Source organism: Elgaria multicarinata, chromosome 3 (genome assembly GCF_023053635.1).
Source record: "Elgaria multicarinata webbii isolate HBS135686 ecotype San Diego chromosome 3, rElgMul1.1.pri, whole genome shotgun sequence".
Classification (NCBI taxonomy): domain Eukaryota; kingdom Metazoa; phylum Chordata; class Lepidosauria; order Squamata; family Anguidae; genus Elgaria; species Elgaria multicarinata.
In genome coordinates this window covers 164,771,882-164,789,373 of record NC_086173.1, presented here as the reverse complement: position 1 = coordinate 164,789,373, position 17,492 = coordinate 164,771,882, and the positions used below count along the sequence as shown (strand labels likewise).

Sequence of the window (17,492 nt, the reverse complement as noted above, 5' to 3'; positions counted from 1 at the left end):
GGCCGGCCCGACGCGCGAGGAGCATCCTTGGCTCCGGACTCCCTCGAGTCCCCCTGACTGGGCGTGGGGGGGAGAACGCTCCGCCCTCTCCGCCGAGGAAGCCTCGGGATTGGCCGAGGGGGGAAATATTCGACCACTCAAAAAAATCGGGCTGTGTCCTGCGGTGGTTGCTGGGCAGATCCGCCGCAAGTGGGCGGGTCGCTGGAAAGGGAAAGAGAAAGTCTCCCCGCTCTGCGCCTTGGTCGGGACTCCGCGTCGGAAGGCGGGAGGGCAGAGGCCGGAGGGGGGCCCCGGCGAGGCGGGTGAAGCCTCTGGAGGAAGGCCGGGGAAGGAGGCTCGGCCTTGGCCCGGGGACTCCCACTGTTTCACGTTCAAAGTCCGGCTGTGGGCGCAGCGCCTGCCTGGCACACGGGGTGGCGTCGAATTAAAAGTCAAGCAGTAGCTGAAGCCAACTTCCTTTACGCCACCGGGGCAAATCCGCCCTGTTTTTACTCGGGCAGCAGAAAACAACAACAGCCTAATAGATCAGCAGAATGTCGCTGTTTTTTTTCCACTTTCGCAATGCCAAATCAACCTAGCAATGGATTATTCTAAGCTGTAGAAGAAACGGTTCTTTTATGGCCTGACTTCCCATTACCCCCTTTCCAGCCTTCTAACTTCTGTGGGGAGCATGTGCAGAGTGCAAAGAGGAGAGGGGAGTAATAGTTTGTTTTCCTCTCAGGAGGCCCTGTTTAGACCCACCAAAAGCCTCCCAGAAAGGGAAATGAGGCCAGGGGTCCCCGAAACCTGCAGTCCCTGGGATGAGGGAAAGAAATGGGCACTTTGCAAGGTAAGCAAGCCCACAGGCTTCGCAGCACATTTCATTAGGGTGGGCGCCCAGGGATGTTCCCACACCCACACACCTACCGTCCAAGTGATCATTTATTGAATACTCAGCCATAAAGGACATTATTTTCATTCATTTATTTATTAAACACTGTAGGCATTCATGCCCTACTCAGAGTGTGTTCGGCTTGCCTGACTGCAAGACGGGGCAGGAATGAGGAGTCGATTCTCAAGTCCCAGCATGGGTGAGGCTTTGTGGTGACACTGGCCAGCTTACAAGGCAACCTGGTATGTATCACTGAGACCTGGGGGGGGTGAACTGGGGCTCTCAACCAGCTCTGCCCTTCTTGGTACTCGGTGCAGCACCAGCACAGACTCGAGGGCCGGGGAGGGGGGGCTGCCATGGTGTATAGGAATACAATCTCCCTCTAGGCTTCTTGTTCATTCAAGTGCTGGTCTTGAGTGTTTGTACTGTGTGTTGGGTACTCGAGACAGATTAGGGCTTCTGCTCCAGCCTCTCACCTGGATCAGGGGAGGCGGAAGTGGTTTTGCTGCCCAAAAGCAGAGGCGCCTCTTGTTCTGTTGTGTGTTCAAAAGCCGCAAAGTGTCTCGTGGCATCTTGAAGACTCACAAATTGACTATGGCATAATAAGCTTTTGTGGACTAGAGTTCATAAAAGCCAAAATGACTTCACTGGCTTTTGATTGTGCATCTTGATTTGGATTGCGGGGGGGGGGGGGGGGATCGTAATTTGCCCTTCTGCCTCAGGGCACCCCCGAGCATCCCCTCCCCACTGTCCCTGGCTTTGCTTTGGCTGTGCCAAGCGGATACATGGCACGCACCATCTCCTCCGCCCAGGCCCGGCCAGCTGAACCCTCGCCTCACAGCCAACGCCTGCATGAGTACTGCGCCCGCCGCCCAGCGCCCCCCTTAGCCTGGCACTGAGCCGCCTCTATGGTCGCACCGGCCCTGAGTCCACCAGCGCGGAAGCGGACTTTGCTGCTCTCCTTACCAGCCCCACGAAGCCTGGAGGAGGAGAGGAGGGGCCCCCACAGGGGCTTTGCATGGCGAACACCCCAGATTCCCTCCCCAGCACGTCCAGTCCGAAGGGTCCCCAGGAGCAGGGCTGGGAGGGGTTTGGGGGAGCCATCGCCAGTGGCAGCCTGGGCTGGGGCCGGAGTCCTCGGGCAGTTCCACAAGTTGCCGTGAGGCTGGGGGTCTCCGATTCCTGGGCGCTTTCGCTTTTGGCCTATTTCATGATGCCTTTTTTATTCTTTCAACAAAAAAACAAGTGTTTCGGGTCTGTTTAGCTCTTGCAACAACCTACTTCCCACCCACAAAACCTTTACACTGACTTTTGTTGTGTTCGCAAACGTGGTGCCCTGTTGGCGGAGGCCTGGAGTGGCCAGCCGAGAGGGTGGCAAAACCCGGCTCTGCAGAGAACCGGAGTCTTCTGACGCCCAAGTACAAAAGCCACAGCACAGGAGGGAGGAAAATGAATCCCTTTAATTTGGCCCATCTCAGCAGGGCTATTAAAATGTTTTACATCCATCAGCATCAATCAAAATGCAAAATATGTTCACAACAGATCTCTATGTCACTAAAAAGAGGTTTAGGGTGCAATCCTATGCATGTTTAGAGAGGAAAAAAGCTCACCGACCCCAGCATTGCCTGCTAAGCATGCGTAAGATCGCACCCTGAGATAATCAAATCAAACACCTTTTTCAGAAGCCTGTTGGTCACATTCTCGATCTTGGAAAAATGAAGTTCAACTAGTTAACGATTAAGGTTGACTCCAATGTTGGGGACCCATTGAAATGAATGGGACTGAAGAACAAGGCCATCCAATGGAAGCCTTCAGGAAACAAAGACGGCCCTTATACTTCAAAGGTTGTCACACAGAGGAAGGCCAGGATCTCTTCTCAATCATCCCAGAGTGCAGGATGCGGAATAACAGGCTCAAGTTACAGGAAGTCGGATTCCGGCTGGACATCCGGAAAGACTTCCTCACTGCTAGAGCAGTACGACAATGGAACCAGTGACCTAGGGAGGTGGTGGGCTCTCCCACACTAGAGGCCTTCAAGAGGAACTTTTAGGGCTGCAATAGGGCTGAGCGAAGGAAGATAGATGCTTTTGAACTGTGGTGTTGGAGGAAAATTCTGAGAGTGCCTTGGACTGCAAGAAGATCAAACCAGTCCATACTCCAGGAAATAAAGCCAGACTGCTCACTTGAGGGAATGGTATTAAAGGCAAAACTGAAGCACTTTGGCCACATAATGAGAAGACAGGATACCCTGGAGAAGAGGCTGATGCTAGGGAAAGTGGAAGGCAAAAGGAAGAGGGGCCGACCAAGGGCAAGATGGAGGGATGATATTCTGGAGGTGACAGACTTGACCTTGGGGGAGCTGGGGGTGGCGACAGCCGACAGAAAGCTCTGGCGTGGGCTGGTCCATGAAGTCACAAAGAGTCGGAAGCGACTGAATGAATAAACAACAACAATATTTAGTTGCTTTGTTTAGATATGTTAATTAAAAACTTTTGATTAAAAAATGCCCCTCTCAAGTGCAGGGTTCCCCCCCCCCCAAAGCACTTAAAAGTATAACTGGAAGGCGGCATCTTAAGGAGGGCCTCCCTCCACACCCCATCTCATTTCCTCTCGCAAGCAGGAGATCTGCCTCTTCTGAGATGGTGCCCTGGGACACTTCTGCAGGTGACATCTAAAAAGAAAGGCCACATTTTCCCCCCTTCAGAGCTGTTTTCTCCTAGGCAACTTCATGCAGCGTTAAACAATTTGATCTCCCAACAATTGATTTAAACCCCTAGTGTGTTAATCAACTAAGATATCTTTTATGGGGTAAAAAGCTAAGGGGCAAATGCGACTTGAGGCTGCAGCTGTGCCAGAAAGCAAATCACGTCAAGCCAAACTCTCTGCAATCGGAAACAGGCTGAAGAAGTCCCTGAGAAGGACTTGATAGAATTCAGTTCATGGATGGGTCCTCTCTTCCTCTTGTCTTCCTCCATCGGGAGGAGAGACTCCCCCAGAGTCAAGCTGCAGAGAGAGAGAGAAACCGGGAGATTCTGTTTGGGATGAAGCCAAGAGGATGAAGCCCCAGGAGTCCAATCCAGATTGATGCTGGGCGGCAGGAGGGATCTCAGCATCTGTCGCCCAGGTGGAGGAGCAGAGGCTGCAGCCCCAGGGGAAGGGGCTGGCCAGGAATCACCGGAGGGAGAGAGCACTGGGCAGCGATGTGAGCTGTGGCCAAGGTCAGGGTGGGGGAATCTCCTGCACAGGCTATCAGGACACACACACACACACACACACAGAGCCTTCCGAGGCAAATCACTTTGTCCCCAGAACTAGTAGCGTTTGTGCCTCCCGCAACCCCACCCTGGAGAATCCAGACCTGCTTCAGAGTTAGGAGAGGGCCAGGATTTCACAGTGTCGACATCTGCCCTGTGAGGACGCGCAGAGCTCTGTTTAATAAGTGTATGCGTTCAAGCGAATCCATCAAAGCCCGGCTGCTCCAGCAATGGCGCCACTTCCTCTTCCTGTTCGGAATGGCGGCCGTTCCCTGTGAGGTCTGGCTGCAGGAGGTTCTCCCTTTCCCAGCGCCAGGAGGAAGGGAGCGACCAGGGAAAGGAAGCGTCCTGCAGCCCAGCGCTTCCTCCCCCTGCAGGGCTCCTCCTTCCCCTGCTCACTCCCGGACCCCTCCCACAAAGGACGCCCCCTCCTCTGCCACTCACCTGCTTGGGGGCTCCTAGATGGCCGGGTTGCTCCCTGCATTGGAGAGAAGGAAACACCAGCGTTAGCCCCCACCCTAAATAACGCATGTCTGATGGACAACTCAGGGAGGGGGCGCGCTTTTCTTCAAGGGGGGGGGACATACCTCCCAGCCTTCCTGAACCTCTGGGACGAGGCCAGGTTGTGCCACCAGAAATGCCCCCCCCCCCATGTTGGCCTTATGGCACTGCAGGGGTTTCCGTGCTTCTCAGGGCAGAGCCCAGGGGGCGCTTTAGTCAACTGCAGCCCTGCCATCTCCCGGCCTGGATCCCGGCACAGAATGAGTGGGGCTGGCAGACTGCGAACCAGGGTGGAGGGATGAAGGGATGAGGGGGGAGTCAAGCAGAACGGGCCTGGGAGGGACAACGGGCGTCTCTCTCTCTCTCTTTCTCCTCCCCAGCAGCCTCAGGGGGAGGCGGGGGAGGGCACAATTCCTCCTGCCCTTTTGGGGTGGGATTCCCTCACACTCACCGGAGCTGTCGGAGTTTTGGTCCTTTGCTGGAAAGGAGAGAAAAGAAAAGGAATGAGGGTCTGATGCCACACTGGGTGGAGCGGAAGGGATGGGGGGGCGTGTTGGGCTCCTTCTGTCCTTCGCTCTCAGACACAAACACACTTTCCACTCCGCTATGACCAACTGCGCCAGCCACAGAAACACCCCACAAAAAGAGACACGTGGGAAAAATTAAATGTGTACCCAAACCAAATCTATTCCTAAATGAATCTGCAGTTTCCAGGAGGAAGGAAGGAGGGGAGGCAGGAGGACCTCGGGGAGGGAGGGAGGGGGGACTCATGGGCACAGCCCTGACGCCACCCAACCCGCTGCATTGTTCCTGGCCAGGGGAATCTGGCCCCTGGACCCAAGCTCGGCACTCCTGGCTCATTTAGTGTAGAGTCTGTTCCCACAGTGAAGCCCCAGATGCTCCGCTGGGAAGACCACAAGAAGCCCCCTTTCTTACCCCTTTCCCTGCCCTCCGGAACCCTACGTGGCGTCCAGGGGCGCACAGGGCTCTGCATAACAGCAAAAGCCTGTCCAAAAAACATGTCTCCAAACCAGACATCTGCTGTGGAACGAGCTCCCTAAGGAGGTTCGCCTGGAATCCATCTACATCATATTCTCTCAGACGCCAGGCAAAGACCTTTTTATTCTCTCAGCATTTTAACAGTCTATAAATTCAATTTTAACTTTGCTATTTTAAATCTGTATTTCTGCACTGCTGCTGATTTTTTCCTGCTTGTGCTTTTATATTGTATTTTATGTCATGTCTTTATACTGTTTGTTTTATGCTTTGAATGGTTTTAATTTGTGTGAACTGCCCAGGGAGCTTCGGCTGTTGGGCGGATATAAAAATGCAATAAATAAATAAATACAGCTCAGGAAGAAGGTGAACGACGAGGACCGCGTCTGCTCAGAAACTATTAACTCCAATGCAGGCACAGCTCCTCCCAGACAATGGAGCCTCCCTGTAAACGCCAGCAGAGAGGAGGCCAAGCGAGCCTCCTTGGGCAGGGAGTTCCACAGCGACCCAAACCGTTCAACACTCCTGACCTTCGATGGGACTGGGTGGCGAAGAGAAGGAGTTGCAGAGTGGGCAGTGGGTTATGTTGAGTCCTGGAATGGACTCTGTTTTTATCTTTTCCTTTATTTCTGTAATGTCCTGCAAATCCTGGAAGAAGTGAGGAGTCAGCAGAAGACAATCACTTAAAGGTCAACTTTGCAGGTGGACAGTTATTGAATAATTGGACTATTATTATTATTATTATTATTTTATTATTATTATTTATTTATATAGCACCATCAATGTACATGGTGCTGTACAGAGTAAAACAGTAAATAGCAAGGCCCTGCCGCATAGGCTTACAATCTAATAAAATCATAGTAAAACAATAAGGAGGGGAAGAGAATGCAAACAGGTACAGGGTAGGGTAAGCAGGCACAGGGTAGGGTAAAACTAACAGTATAAAGTCCGCACAACATCAGGTTTTAAAAGCTTTAGGAAAAAGAAAAGTTTTTAGTTGAGCTTTAAAAGCTGCGATTGAACTTGTAGTTCTCAGATGTTCTGGAAGAGCGTTCCAGGCGTAAGGGGCAGCAGAAGAAAATGGACGAAGCCGAGCAAGGGAAGTGGAGGTCCTTGGGCAGGTGAGAAGCATGGCATCAGAGGAGCGAAGAGCACGAGCGGGGCAATAGTGTGAGATGAGAGAGGAGAGAGAGGAGAGAGATAGAGGAGAGGGAGGAGAGAGAGGAGAGACTATTGCATAGTGTTATTTTTCTATGATTGCCAATTAGTGGTTGCATCATTTGTACAGAGCTGTCTATAAAAGAGAGTGTTTTGAACCATTGTTAAGTATATATATAGAGAGATTTATATCTCTTCTCATCACCACTCATTGCTGTGATCCCTGATGTAAGCTGTATTTCTGTGAAAATGTGTGAGTATTAATATGTACATATTTGCCATAACTATATCTGTCAGTAAAAGATTTATTTTTATAACCACAAAGAATCTTTGCCTTATATTTACTGGTCATTGCTGTGTCCTAACTAAGAGCCGTTGTATACTCTGCTATTCACTAGTACTGTCTGTAACTTACAGCACATATAAGTACAGTGATTACCCAACAGGTTAAAGGACGGAGGAATGGGGAGAGGGAGGAGGCTCAGAGCTGGCAAAGGCTCCTCAAATCCAGCCCCTTCTTTTGACCTGTTTGCTCTTTCGAGCTGTATGGAGCCGTGAAGGGTCTGCAACCAGGAGAAAAAAGCATGGGGCAGGGAGTCCCCTGGGTGCAAAGAGTTCCTTTCCCCAGGATCTGGGAACAGGAGCTGGTTTGCATGTCACAACCACCCGCGGCTTCTTTAAACCCTGGGTTGTCCTGAATGAGTGGGAGCGTGCTGCAGTCCCCATTGAGTGGTTTGCTGGGATGTCTGTATCTGGAATTGCGGGTTGTTGTGGGTGAGGGAAGCCAGAATTTGAATGCAGGTTCTATGTTACTGGTCTGGATTGTTCTTCCCCCAATGAACTCCAATTCCAACCACCCAGATGGAGAGCGTCTCTGGAGCCTTCAGTTCAGTGGGAGAGGGTGTGGTGGGAGGTTAAACAAACCCTGGGTAGCTGTAATGTGGAGCTTCTCAGTCGGGAGTGTCATCCAGTCGTGGTTTCCATAAGGGCAGACATATTAAAAAAAACATTGCCTTTCAAATGTGTGACCCCAGCTAAGAGCGGGTTTGAGACCCATCAGCCGTATAGAAGAGCAGAGGCAGGAAGGGAGCGGACAGACAGGAACTAAGAGGCCTGAGGCAGCCCAGTCTCTAAATTTCAAGGGGGGACAGCAAAGCAGGCGGAGGGTGACTGTGGGTGCAAAATTCACGTCCATATTTGAACCAAGCAGCCAAAGCTGAAGGTCACCAATAGATCAGCCCTCATCGGTTGAGATCTGCCTTCCTTCCTACCTTCCTTCCTGCCTTCCTGCCCTCTCCTCTCCCAACCACTGCTTCTTAGATATTTGATTGTTTTGAGGCTCCCTGAAAATATCTGCAGTGAAGGAGGGGGACCCCCTGCCTGGTGCCAACATGGTCACCTTCTCAGCGCCAGGTCAAGACTTTTCTATTCTCTCAGCCGTTTAACAGCAGATGTTGAGTTTTAATCGACCCCAGATCTGTCTTTAGGTCGGGCTGGGAGTTCGAAGTTGTTTTCCAAAGGATGTGGTCTTTGTATGTGGTCTGTTCTGAGGTTTCGATGGTTTCAAATTTTGTATATCAATTTTTAATGTTTCATGTTTTCATCTTTTGTAAACCGCCCAGAGAGCTTTGGCTACGGGTCGGTATAGAAATGTAATAAATAAATAAATGAATCAATAAAAAAATCTATTTAAACAAACCAAGAAAGCAAAATGAGAGCCTGGATCCCTCAGCCTGGATCCTTCTCTGTCGTTTATTCCTTGGGACAAGGATCCTTTCTCAGGATCTACACGCAGGAGGAGGAGCCTGGCTTTACACCAGTGAGGACCCCCCTTTCCCAGGTACCTTCTCAGGGAGGGAAAGAGAACCGTGATGCTGGCAGGAGGTCCTCCTCTGTGGCTTCAGGGGCAGCTGAAGGCTTGGAGACACAGACAGGACTGAATTGATCCCCCTATGTCGTCATTTCCCACCCAAGGCTTAGGCCGCATTGGAGTAAACGGGCAAAGAGGAAGGGATCACTCACTTGATGCTGCTTTGTAGCCATCTTGACGTTTCTCTGCAAAGAAAGAATCGGAGTCAGAACTCAACGTGATACCCAGAGATCATCCAGTCTCACCCTCTGCCCTGACGAAGGGCCCCCGGCAGACGTTTCTCCCGCCCCTTCCTCACAGCCTCCAAGTTGGGGGGTCTCACAGGCGCTCCAAGAAATGGCCACTAGTACAAAAGCTTTCCACGCATCTAGCAGACACCGGGTTTGTTCCAAAGTCACTGCTGATGCCTCTGGTCCTTCCCTCTGGAACCGCCCCGGAGGAGAGCTCAGGGCAGCACCTGAAGAAGCCGGGTGGGGCGGTGGGGGTGTTTCGACTCCTATTCTAAGCTTTCTCTGCTGCTTTTCAACCCACTTTGAAAGGGAGAGAACTAGGAGACCTCTCACGGCCTGTGGGGTGGAGCAGGGCCGGCCAAACCGTGAAGCGGGAGGAAGCGGGGGCAGCAGGGGGCCGAGGAGGAGGGGAGCGGCGCCCTGCCCCCCACTCCCAAGGCTCGGCCGCCGCTTGGTCCAGCTGGCCACCTTCTTGGCCGGCCAGGCAGCCAGTGGGCAGGATCCAGAAGCAGCCGTTACCCCCTCGCCCCCACCCAACGGCACCCCAGGCCTCCCCTGCCCTGCTGGCCAGCTGCCTGACTTGCCCTAGCACAGGCCCACACATGGCCTGGAAGTCAGGATCTCAAGAAGAAGTCCTGGGATCTCTGGCGATACTTTGCCAGACATGCAGACGCCGCACGGCTCCCGAAGGCAGAAAGACCTTACAGGCAGCACGTGGGCCCCTGCGAGAAGAAGGAAGCCAGGGTGGCGAGGGGTGGCGGGGAGGGAAGGGAAGGCAGGGGGTGAGCAAGAGGCTGCTTCTTGAGGGGGGAGGCCCTGTGGAGGGGGAGGGGGCAGTGGGAGGGGGGTCTTGCTTCAGGCAGCAACCTGTCCTGGGCCCGGCCTGTTGTGGAGGGAGAACCCTCCAAACCTCAGATGGAGTTGAGGCACAATTGGATCTCAAGGGTGACTCTTCAGTTGCACATCATGAGGGCTGAATGGAAGGTGGGGGGAGAGGGCAGGACCCAGAAGCTCAGCCCTGCCTCAAAGACCGGGACTGTATTGAACCTCCTCCCTCCCCTCACAAAAGACAGATAAACTCCGCAGAAACATTTATACTCACTGTAGAAATAGATCCCAACGATCCCAGCTACCAGCAGGGCAACAGTGGCCCCCACAACACACCCGACAATGAGCCCCAAGTTGGATGCTAGAGGTGAATGGAGAGAAAGAGCAAAGTGATTGAAGGGAAACCCTAAAACACCCTTCTGCTGTGATGGGGGAGGCCCCGGATGGCCCCTGAGGCCTGGGGGGGTCAACAGAGGGAGAAGACGCTGCAGTTGTCAGAAGGGGAGAGGTCCAAGGAACAGCTCATCCCCCAACCCATCATCCCCTGTGAAGGTTTGCACAAGTCCTTCCAGGGCTGGGCTGGGAGGTGGGGGAGGGTCTCTTCCCAAAGGGAGGAGCCATAACGAGGCTTGACTCCTCCCATTTTGCTGACATGTTTGCCTTCAATAATATAAATACTGTCAAAAATCTCAGGATTTCAGAGCCACTCAGTCTTGCAGAGAGAGACCGAGACCGAGAGCTCTTCCCTAGGACGCAATGTCAATTTACGGCCTCCAAGGCAGCAGGTTCCGGACAGAAAGGACGACAAGGATGTCGAAATCTACAAAATCCTAAAAACTTTGTTTGTATCCAAGAACACAGACGGGAAGGGGCGGGGGTTGTGATGCAGTCTGTGATTCTGCTGGGGGTGGTGTTACGCCTCCTCCTTCAATGGGGAAAATGCCCCTCCCAGAGTCCTCCCCCCTGACTAATCACCACCACCACAATGAAGTCCCTCCACCACCCCCAGTCTCTCACCACCAGGCTCCTCCCAGGCAAAGTCCAGGGGCTCCAGCAGGCTGTCATGCTCCACACGGCACCGGTAGCGGTCCCGATCCGTGGGGTCAACCTTGATGCTGAGCCAGGCGTGGTAGGTCCCGTCCGAATTGGGGGCGACGTCCCTGCGGAAGGTCGCATGGTCCATGACCTCCCCGTCCCTCCTCCAGGTGGTCTCGATGGCCTTGGGGTAGAAGCCGTGGGCCTGGCAGACGAGGGTCTCCGTGCCGTCATGCTCCGCCTGGCTCGTCACCTTCACCACGGGGCGCTCTGCAAGACAGGCAGCTTCGGAGTTAACCCAGAGCCCCTCCAGCGCCTGGCAGGATGGATGCTTTGCTCTTTAGAGCAGGAAAACAACCCTTGGGGGCATCTGGTCCTACTGCAAAGACTGAACACCCTGCAGGACCCCCAAGAGATTTTGAAAGACCTCAAAGCAAGGGGATTCCTCAGGCTTCGTATGATTCTTAGCCGTTCACGACTGTCTCTAGGAAGGAATCTGGAATGGTTATAAAGTGAACAAAATTCAGCCTGTCCTTGATTCTTCCCTTCCAGGGAGGGACGCTGCCCTCGCTGCTCCTTGCCTCTCCTGGCTACGTGGTCGCTTCCTTCCTTCCTTAACCACGTCATGCCTGTTTCTAAAGCCCCTGCAATGGTGGCTGAGTCAAGTGGGAGGGGGGCCTGGGATGGGGAGGGGGGAGGGCAAAACTCCTGTCTGAAAAAGGGGAGAAGAATTGGAAGAAGTAGAAAGGGAGGGAAGGAGGAGAGAAGGGAAGGAAGGACGTAGAAACCAGCCACGTGGTGGGGAAGGCAGGAGGCCACCTGCCGTGGAAGGAAGAGGGCACCACCTCCACCCCCAGGGAGACCAGCAATCCCGGGACCCAAGAATAGGGATAAAGCACTGCTTCTGGACCAACAGCAAAACTAGTGCCGCTCTTCCCAGAGAACTGTGGGCTGAAAGGGGGAGTTGAAAATACTTGATTCATATTGGCGTTCATGCTTTTTCCTATTATTCACTAAATCTTCTTACGTGAAGTAAATTCTCTTAACTATCGATTTTGTTTGTCTCTGGAGTCATTGCCATCTGCCCCTCCTCATCCTAGTTGTAGAAACCCAAAAACATCCCAATCCCATTTCATGTTTTATGCGGCGTCCTCTTCATTTCTGGGAACTGAGCAAACGGCTCTGGAAAGGGCCAGGATCCCTGGCAGTCCTCCGAGCTGCTCTCAACTGCACCCTTGAGGGAGGAGAGGCCATCGCTCTCCTCTCCGCTGCAGATCTGCCAGGAGGGGAAGACGAGATCAGGGCGGCCGACAGGCCCAGCCAGGACTTCAAGGGGACGTAAAGCCCACAAGAGAAGTTATGGCGTCAGTGTTGGTGTATTTCCCCACTGAATCAATTGACAAAAGGTGGTATTCTCAGATGGGGCAGTCCACACATGCTCAGGGGCACAGTATTCTTACAATGACAATGTTCTATCAGAAAATAAAAACACTCTGCATGTGCGCAGACACATTCAGCCCAAAGAGCCTGAATCCTGGAAAAGAAAACAGGGGAACTTTGGGCGTCCTCAAGGGTAAAAACCTTGCAGAAAAATGTGTGTTTGAAGGAATCCTGGATGCTCTCCACTCCTCCATTTTGTTTATTTACAATATTTACGTACCGCTCCCTATTCAAAATTTTGGGGCCGTGTACAAGATAAGATAAAGTAAAACACAGACTAAAACACCTTAAAAGGAGTTTTTAAAAGAAGCAAAGGGCAAAGTGCACCGTGGCTGGTCATCAAGGGAAGCCTTCCTGGAAGGACGACGTTTTCAGGAGGCGCCGAAAGGAATATAAAGTTGGCGCCTGCCTGACCTCCAGAGGCAGGGAGTTCCATAGGAGGGGAGGCTACCATTTTGCAATAATCCTCTCTGTTCCCTGCAGATGAGCAAGTGCTGGGATGGGCCACAGGTGGACATGGGACTCCTCTGGAGAGCAGGGATCCTGCCCCCAGTGATTTCAGGGGGGGAGAGGAGGGGAGACCTCAGCCTGTCACTCGCAGGAGGGGGGAGGAGGAGAGGGAGGGTCTCCTTTGGGGCAGGAAGAAAAGGGCAGGGGCAGCTCTCCATGGGCGGGGGAGGGGGTTCTGGCAACAGGGGGGAGGACCCACACACGCAGCCCCCTCCCCACACGCAGTCTGGACTGGACCGGCCCAGCCCAAGCCTGATCGTGTGTTTCAGGCCGGATCTGCGCAAGTGGAGGAAGGAGGTGGGGCTGTACCACTTCAGGCCGCAGGTGGAGGGGAGGCCATATACTGGAAGGTGCCTCAGTAGTAAAAATAAACGCATTCACTGCCACTAAAAGACAACTAGAGGGGAAAGGGAAGAAAATCCAGGCACCCCCCCCCCATACATACACATTGCTCTGTACACTGTGCTAGTTTTCTACTTGCAGGGATTTTCATTTTAAAAATCTGGGGGGGGGGTACTGAAAACCCCTCCTCCCTGCAGGGGTCTGATGGGGGGCAGCCCCAGATGTGCCCCCTTTGTAGTGGCGGATGGCGTCTCAGGCTGGGATGAAGAAGGGATGGAAGCCCCCCCCCCCCGGCCAGTCTCTCCCTACTCCCCACAGACCCTTTATTCCCCCCCTCCCCAATGCACACACCTGTCCTCAGCAGAGTCTCCTTCCCGTAGTCCAGGTATCTCTGCAGCCACTCAATGCAGATCTCCTCCAGGTAGGCCTTCTGACGCTGGGCAATGGCACGTTCAGCCTCCCACTTCCTCTTGGTGTTTTGCGCCGGGACATCGGCGGCCGTCCAGGTGAGGGTCTGCTTGTCCAGGGCGAGGTAGTTCCTCCCGTCGTAGCCAAACTGGTAATACCCCCCTTTGCCCCCGTCTCCCCTCAGCTCACAGCTGCACATGAACTGCAGGGTGTGAAACCCTGAAAGAGACGCACAGAGGAGGGAAGGAGGTGAAGAGATGGGGGGAATCCAGGGCAGGGGCAGCCATTTCTCACCCACCCACCCCACCCCCGGGCATCAAGCCCCACAAAAGAGGCTCCGACAAGATTTCTTTCTCTCCGGCTCCTGGAAGGAAGAGGCTGCCGGAGAACAGCTGAGCCCTAAACTTGGGGTCACCACCTTGCCTTAAAGCCAGAGAGGCTCAATCCCTCCACTTTCTCTCTCCGTGTCCTTTTCTCTCTCACCCACCTTGACCTGACTGACATCCCCCCCGGCCCCCCTTGCCTGGGGTGCTCCTGTCAATCAAAAACAGCCCCTCTCCCACCCCCTCAGAAGGCAAAGGAGGGGCCCCCACCCCACACATTCCCCCACCCTCCTGGGTCAGAGCCTCTGGGACTCTGGTCTTTGCACACCTCAGAGGGTGGGGTGGGGACCCCCGGGCTCCTCCCCCTCCCCCTCCAAAGAGAAACGTAACTGTTTTTATGGGGGGGGGGATCTTGTTATTGCAACATTGATGTTTCCCCCCTCTCCCCCCACTAAGGTTCCTTGAGGCCCAGGATGAGAAAGGCAAAGCCAAGAGGCCTGTCCCCCCCCATTGGTCCCCCAAAGAAAAGAGGGCTTCTGCTCAGCTCTCTGCCCTGCACCCACCCACCCCACAACCTGGATCTGCTCCCTGGAAGGAGAGACCTTGCGCCAGGTGAGGGGTTGGGGTGTTTCCAAGAAATGGCTTCCCTGTTGCCCAAGACCAGAGGGGTCGACCAAAATGGGGGGTTTGCCCCATTTCAAAATGGCCACCATGCACGCTCTCATCCGAATTCAGTGGGCCTTCCTTGCTGTTCCCAGAAGCCTCAGCCGATCCAGGGTCGTCCCCCCACCCCCAAATGTCTCCCAAAAGCATCAGACAGGCCTCCAACTCTCCCCACTAACATCATAATCACTGCCATGGGGTTTTTGTGGTGGTGGTGGTGAAGCTGTACATTGGCAGGCAGCTTCCTCATTGCAAAGGTGCCCCCCCCCTCCAAGGGACCCATTGCAGAGGCCCAGAATTCCCCACTTGAACTGACGCTTCTCTCACAGCACGGGTCCCACTGGTGCGTTCTGCGCTCTGTGGGGAATATCGCATTTCGAACTACGCTCATCGTTGCAGAGCTCCTGTTTGGCCCTTTCCCATGTACTTCTTCTAATCTATTCTCCCCCCCCCCCCCCCGCCACCCCGTTTTCAGCTTTAAGGCACAATGGTGAAAATCAAAGGCTGATATTGTTCATTTCTGAAGACCCCTTTCTGGGCATTGAGCAGGGGGTTAGACTCGATGGCCTTCTAGGCCCCTTCCAGCTCTGCTATTCTATGATTCTAGGGGCTGAACAGAGCTCAGCTTTCCCACGAGGTTGTGGCCCCAAGCAAGGCCTTGCTGTGGGAGGGACACATCCTCTCAAAGGGATCCCCCCCCTCCTATGGGAAAAGCCTCCCAGAACATCCTAATACTTCCGTGAGCCCTGGAGTGGGCAGAATGTGGACCAGGGGGCTTCAGGGGTTCTTCCTTGCTGCCTTCCTCCCATACACCTGAGGCTGCCCCCGGTCTCCTCCCTGCCTTCCTGTCTCACAGGAGCTCACGTGCAGAGCAAGGTCTCGATCCGTGTGTGTGTGCCTGTGTGGAGGCCCACTTGAGCCAGCCCACATCCTCCGGGGCAAAGGGGCAGCAGACTCGGCTGAGTGGCCCTCGGACGGGGAATCGGCCCACCCTTGCTGGCAGCCTGGCATCAGAAGCATCACTACCGAGTCAGGGCAGTGGAAGGAGGGGCGGCAGGGAAGGAGACTGGAACAGGTGTGTGCGCCTTGGTGTGGGTGAGGAGGAGGCAGTGGGGATGCGCTGGGGTTGAGGCTTGGAGCTTTGGTAGGGCCAAATCTCTCTTCACGTGCCCCCCTGGCTTCCCTCTCAGGCCTCAGCAAAACAGGAGCGACATCAGCAGCAACAGAAGACTTGATACTCAGGCAGGGTCTCCCTTCCGCCAAGCCCCCCCCCCTCACGTGCTGACTTGTCCACGAACCTTCTGGGCTGAACGTGGGCCCAACACATCTGCTGCTGCTGCTTCTTAGCTGTGGAATTTGGGGGAGGGAGGGAGGGAGGGAGGCAGGATGGGAGCCTGCTCCTTGGGATGTCTGCTGCCTTTCCCTGTGCTCAGCACCCACTCACCTGCCCACCCTGCACCGCAGCTGGATCCACCACCAGCAGCACAGGGAAAGCAGCAGCAGTACAGGCAAGTGGTATATATGTGGGTGGGTGGGTGGGTGTCAGGGCTGGTTGCATTGATCCTTGCAATTTCCTGCCTTCGTTTTAGCAAAAAGCCGTTCGTTCCTGCAGCCTGATCCCACTCAGGCTTAATCGGAAGTAATTTCTATACATTTGATGGATTCTACACACATAGGAGGCGGCCTTCGCTTCTTTCCCTTTGCCGCTGATGTTAACTCCTGCAGTGATCTTGGATGAGGAGAGGAAAAAGGTTTTCCAGCTTTCCAACCTCTCTGCTGTAAAAGGGGTCGAGGGGGCTGCAGGTGACGGCTGCACTTAAGAGGGAGCCCGTTATCCAGCTTCTGGTTCACTCCCGGCCTCAGAACCTCTTTGCCATTGTAAGGAAAGATAAAAAACATTACGGGGCTTTTTGTTGACATTTCCCAAATTAGAATTAGGGTTGTATCCTGCTGCTACTCTTTCCTAATCGAGTTGACTCAATTCATGAATGACTTATTTCAATGGAGTCGTACAGTACAATAACAGACTGTAGAATTCATTAAAAATTGAGCCACTGGGGCTAAATATGAAGGATGGAACGAGAACAATCTGGCTGTATAAGAACATAAGAAGAAGAGCCCAGATGCTGGATCAGACCGAGGGTCCATCTAGTCCAGCACGGTGTTCACACAGTGGCCAACTTCTGGATCCGTCGCTCCAAATGACAGCCCAGATAGATGTGGCAGCCAGGAGTGCCTACTAACAGCTTCGGCTGATACGCCTGCTGCGCCCCTTCCTGGAGTCAGAAGACCTAAAGACGGTCGTGCCCGCACTGGTAACTTCGAGGCTCGACTTCTGCAATGCGCTCTACATAGGGCTACCTTTGTGACTAGTCCGGAAACTTCAAATAGTTCAAAATAGGGCAGCCAGGCTGGTCACCAGTACACCTAGGGGGAACATATTACCCCAGTCTTAAAATCTCTTCTCTAGCTGCCAATTAGTTTCCGGGCGAAGTACAAAGTGTGGGTTATCACCTTTATAGCCCTACATTGGTCCAGGCTACCTGCGGGATCGCCTTCTCCCGTACAATCCACCCAACACACTCAGGTCCTCTGGGAAGAATCTACTTTAGCCTGCCAAAATTAGGCTGACAAGTATTACCCAGAAGACTTTCTCTTCTGCCACTCCCAGACTGTGGAATGGCCTGCCGGAGGAGACGCGTCAGCTTGACAGTCTACTAGCATTTAAGAAAGCTATAAAGACTGATCTATTCCAGCAGGCCTATCCAGTGGAATTTTAGGATGTTTTTAATAAAGTATACGATGTTTTTCATTCAGTTTAATGTATTTTATACTTTTTGTTGTTTCCCACCTCAATCCAAATGGAGAGGCGGGTAAGAAATAATAATAATAATAATAATAATAATAATAATAATAATAATAATAATAATAATAATAAACCAGCCATCAGCCAGAGACCAACAAGGCAGGACATGGTGCAACAGCACCCTCCCACCCATGTTCCCCAGCAACTGGTGCACCCAGGCTTGCTACCTCTGATACTGGTGGTAGCACACAACCATC

The 17,492-nt window shown here is 53.4% G+C and overlaps 1 protein-coding gene across 2 annotated transcripts in view; it reads right to left on the bottom strand.

Annotated features, from left to right (window-relative positions):
- Positions 1–3,650: 3,650 nt before the first annotated feature.
- The window catches only part of LOC134396417 (H-2 class I histocompatibility antigen, Q9 alpha chain-like), an 81,398-nt gene continuing 67,556 nt past the window's right edge, over positions 3,651–17,492 (bottom strand). Inside the window, exons 4-9 of one of the 2 annotated variants that reach the window (XM_063122913.1) lie at positions 10,726–11,013; positions 9,983–10,069; positions 8,803–8,835; positions 5,078–5,104; positions 4,570–4,603; positions 3,651–3,874 (exon numbers count right to left, since the gene is read on the bottom strand). In XM_063122913.1, coding sequence (XP_062978983.1) covers positions 4,584–4,603; positions 5,078–5,104; positions 8,803–8,835; positions 9,983–10,069; positions 10,726–11,013 — 455 coding nt within the window. In that variant the 3' untranslated portion in view covers positions 3,651–3,874; positions 4,570–4,583. The remainder of the gene's footprint in view (positions 3,875–4,569; positions 4,604–5,077; positions 5,105–8,802; positions 8,836–9,982; positions 10,070–10,725; positions 11,014–17,492) is intronic. The other variant, XM_063122914.1, reaches the window with a different exon arrangement.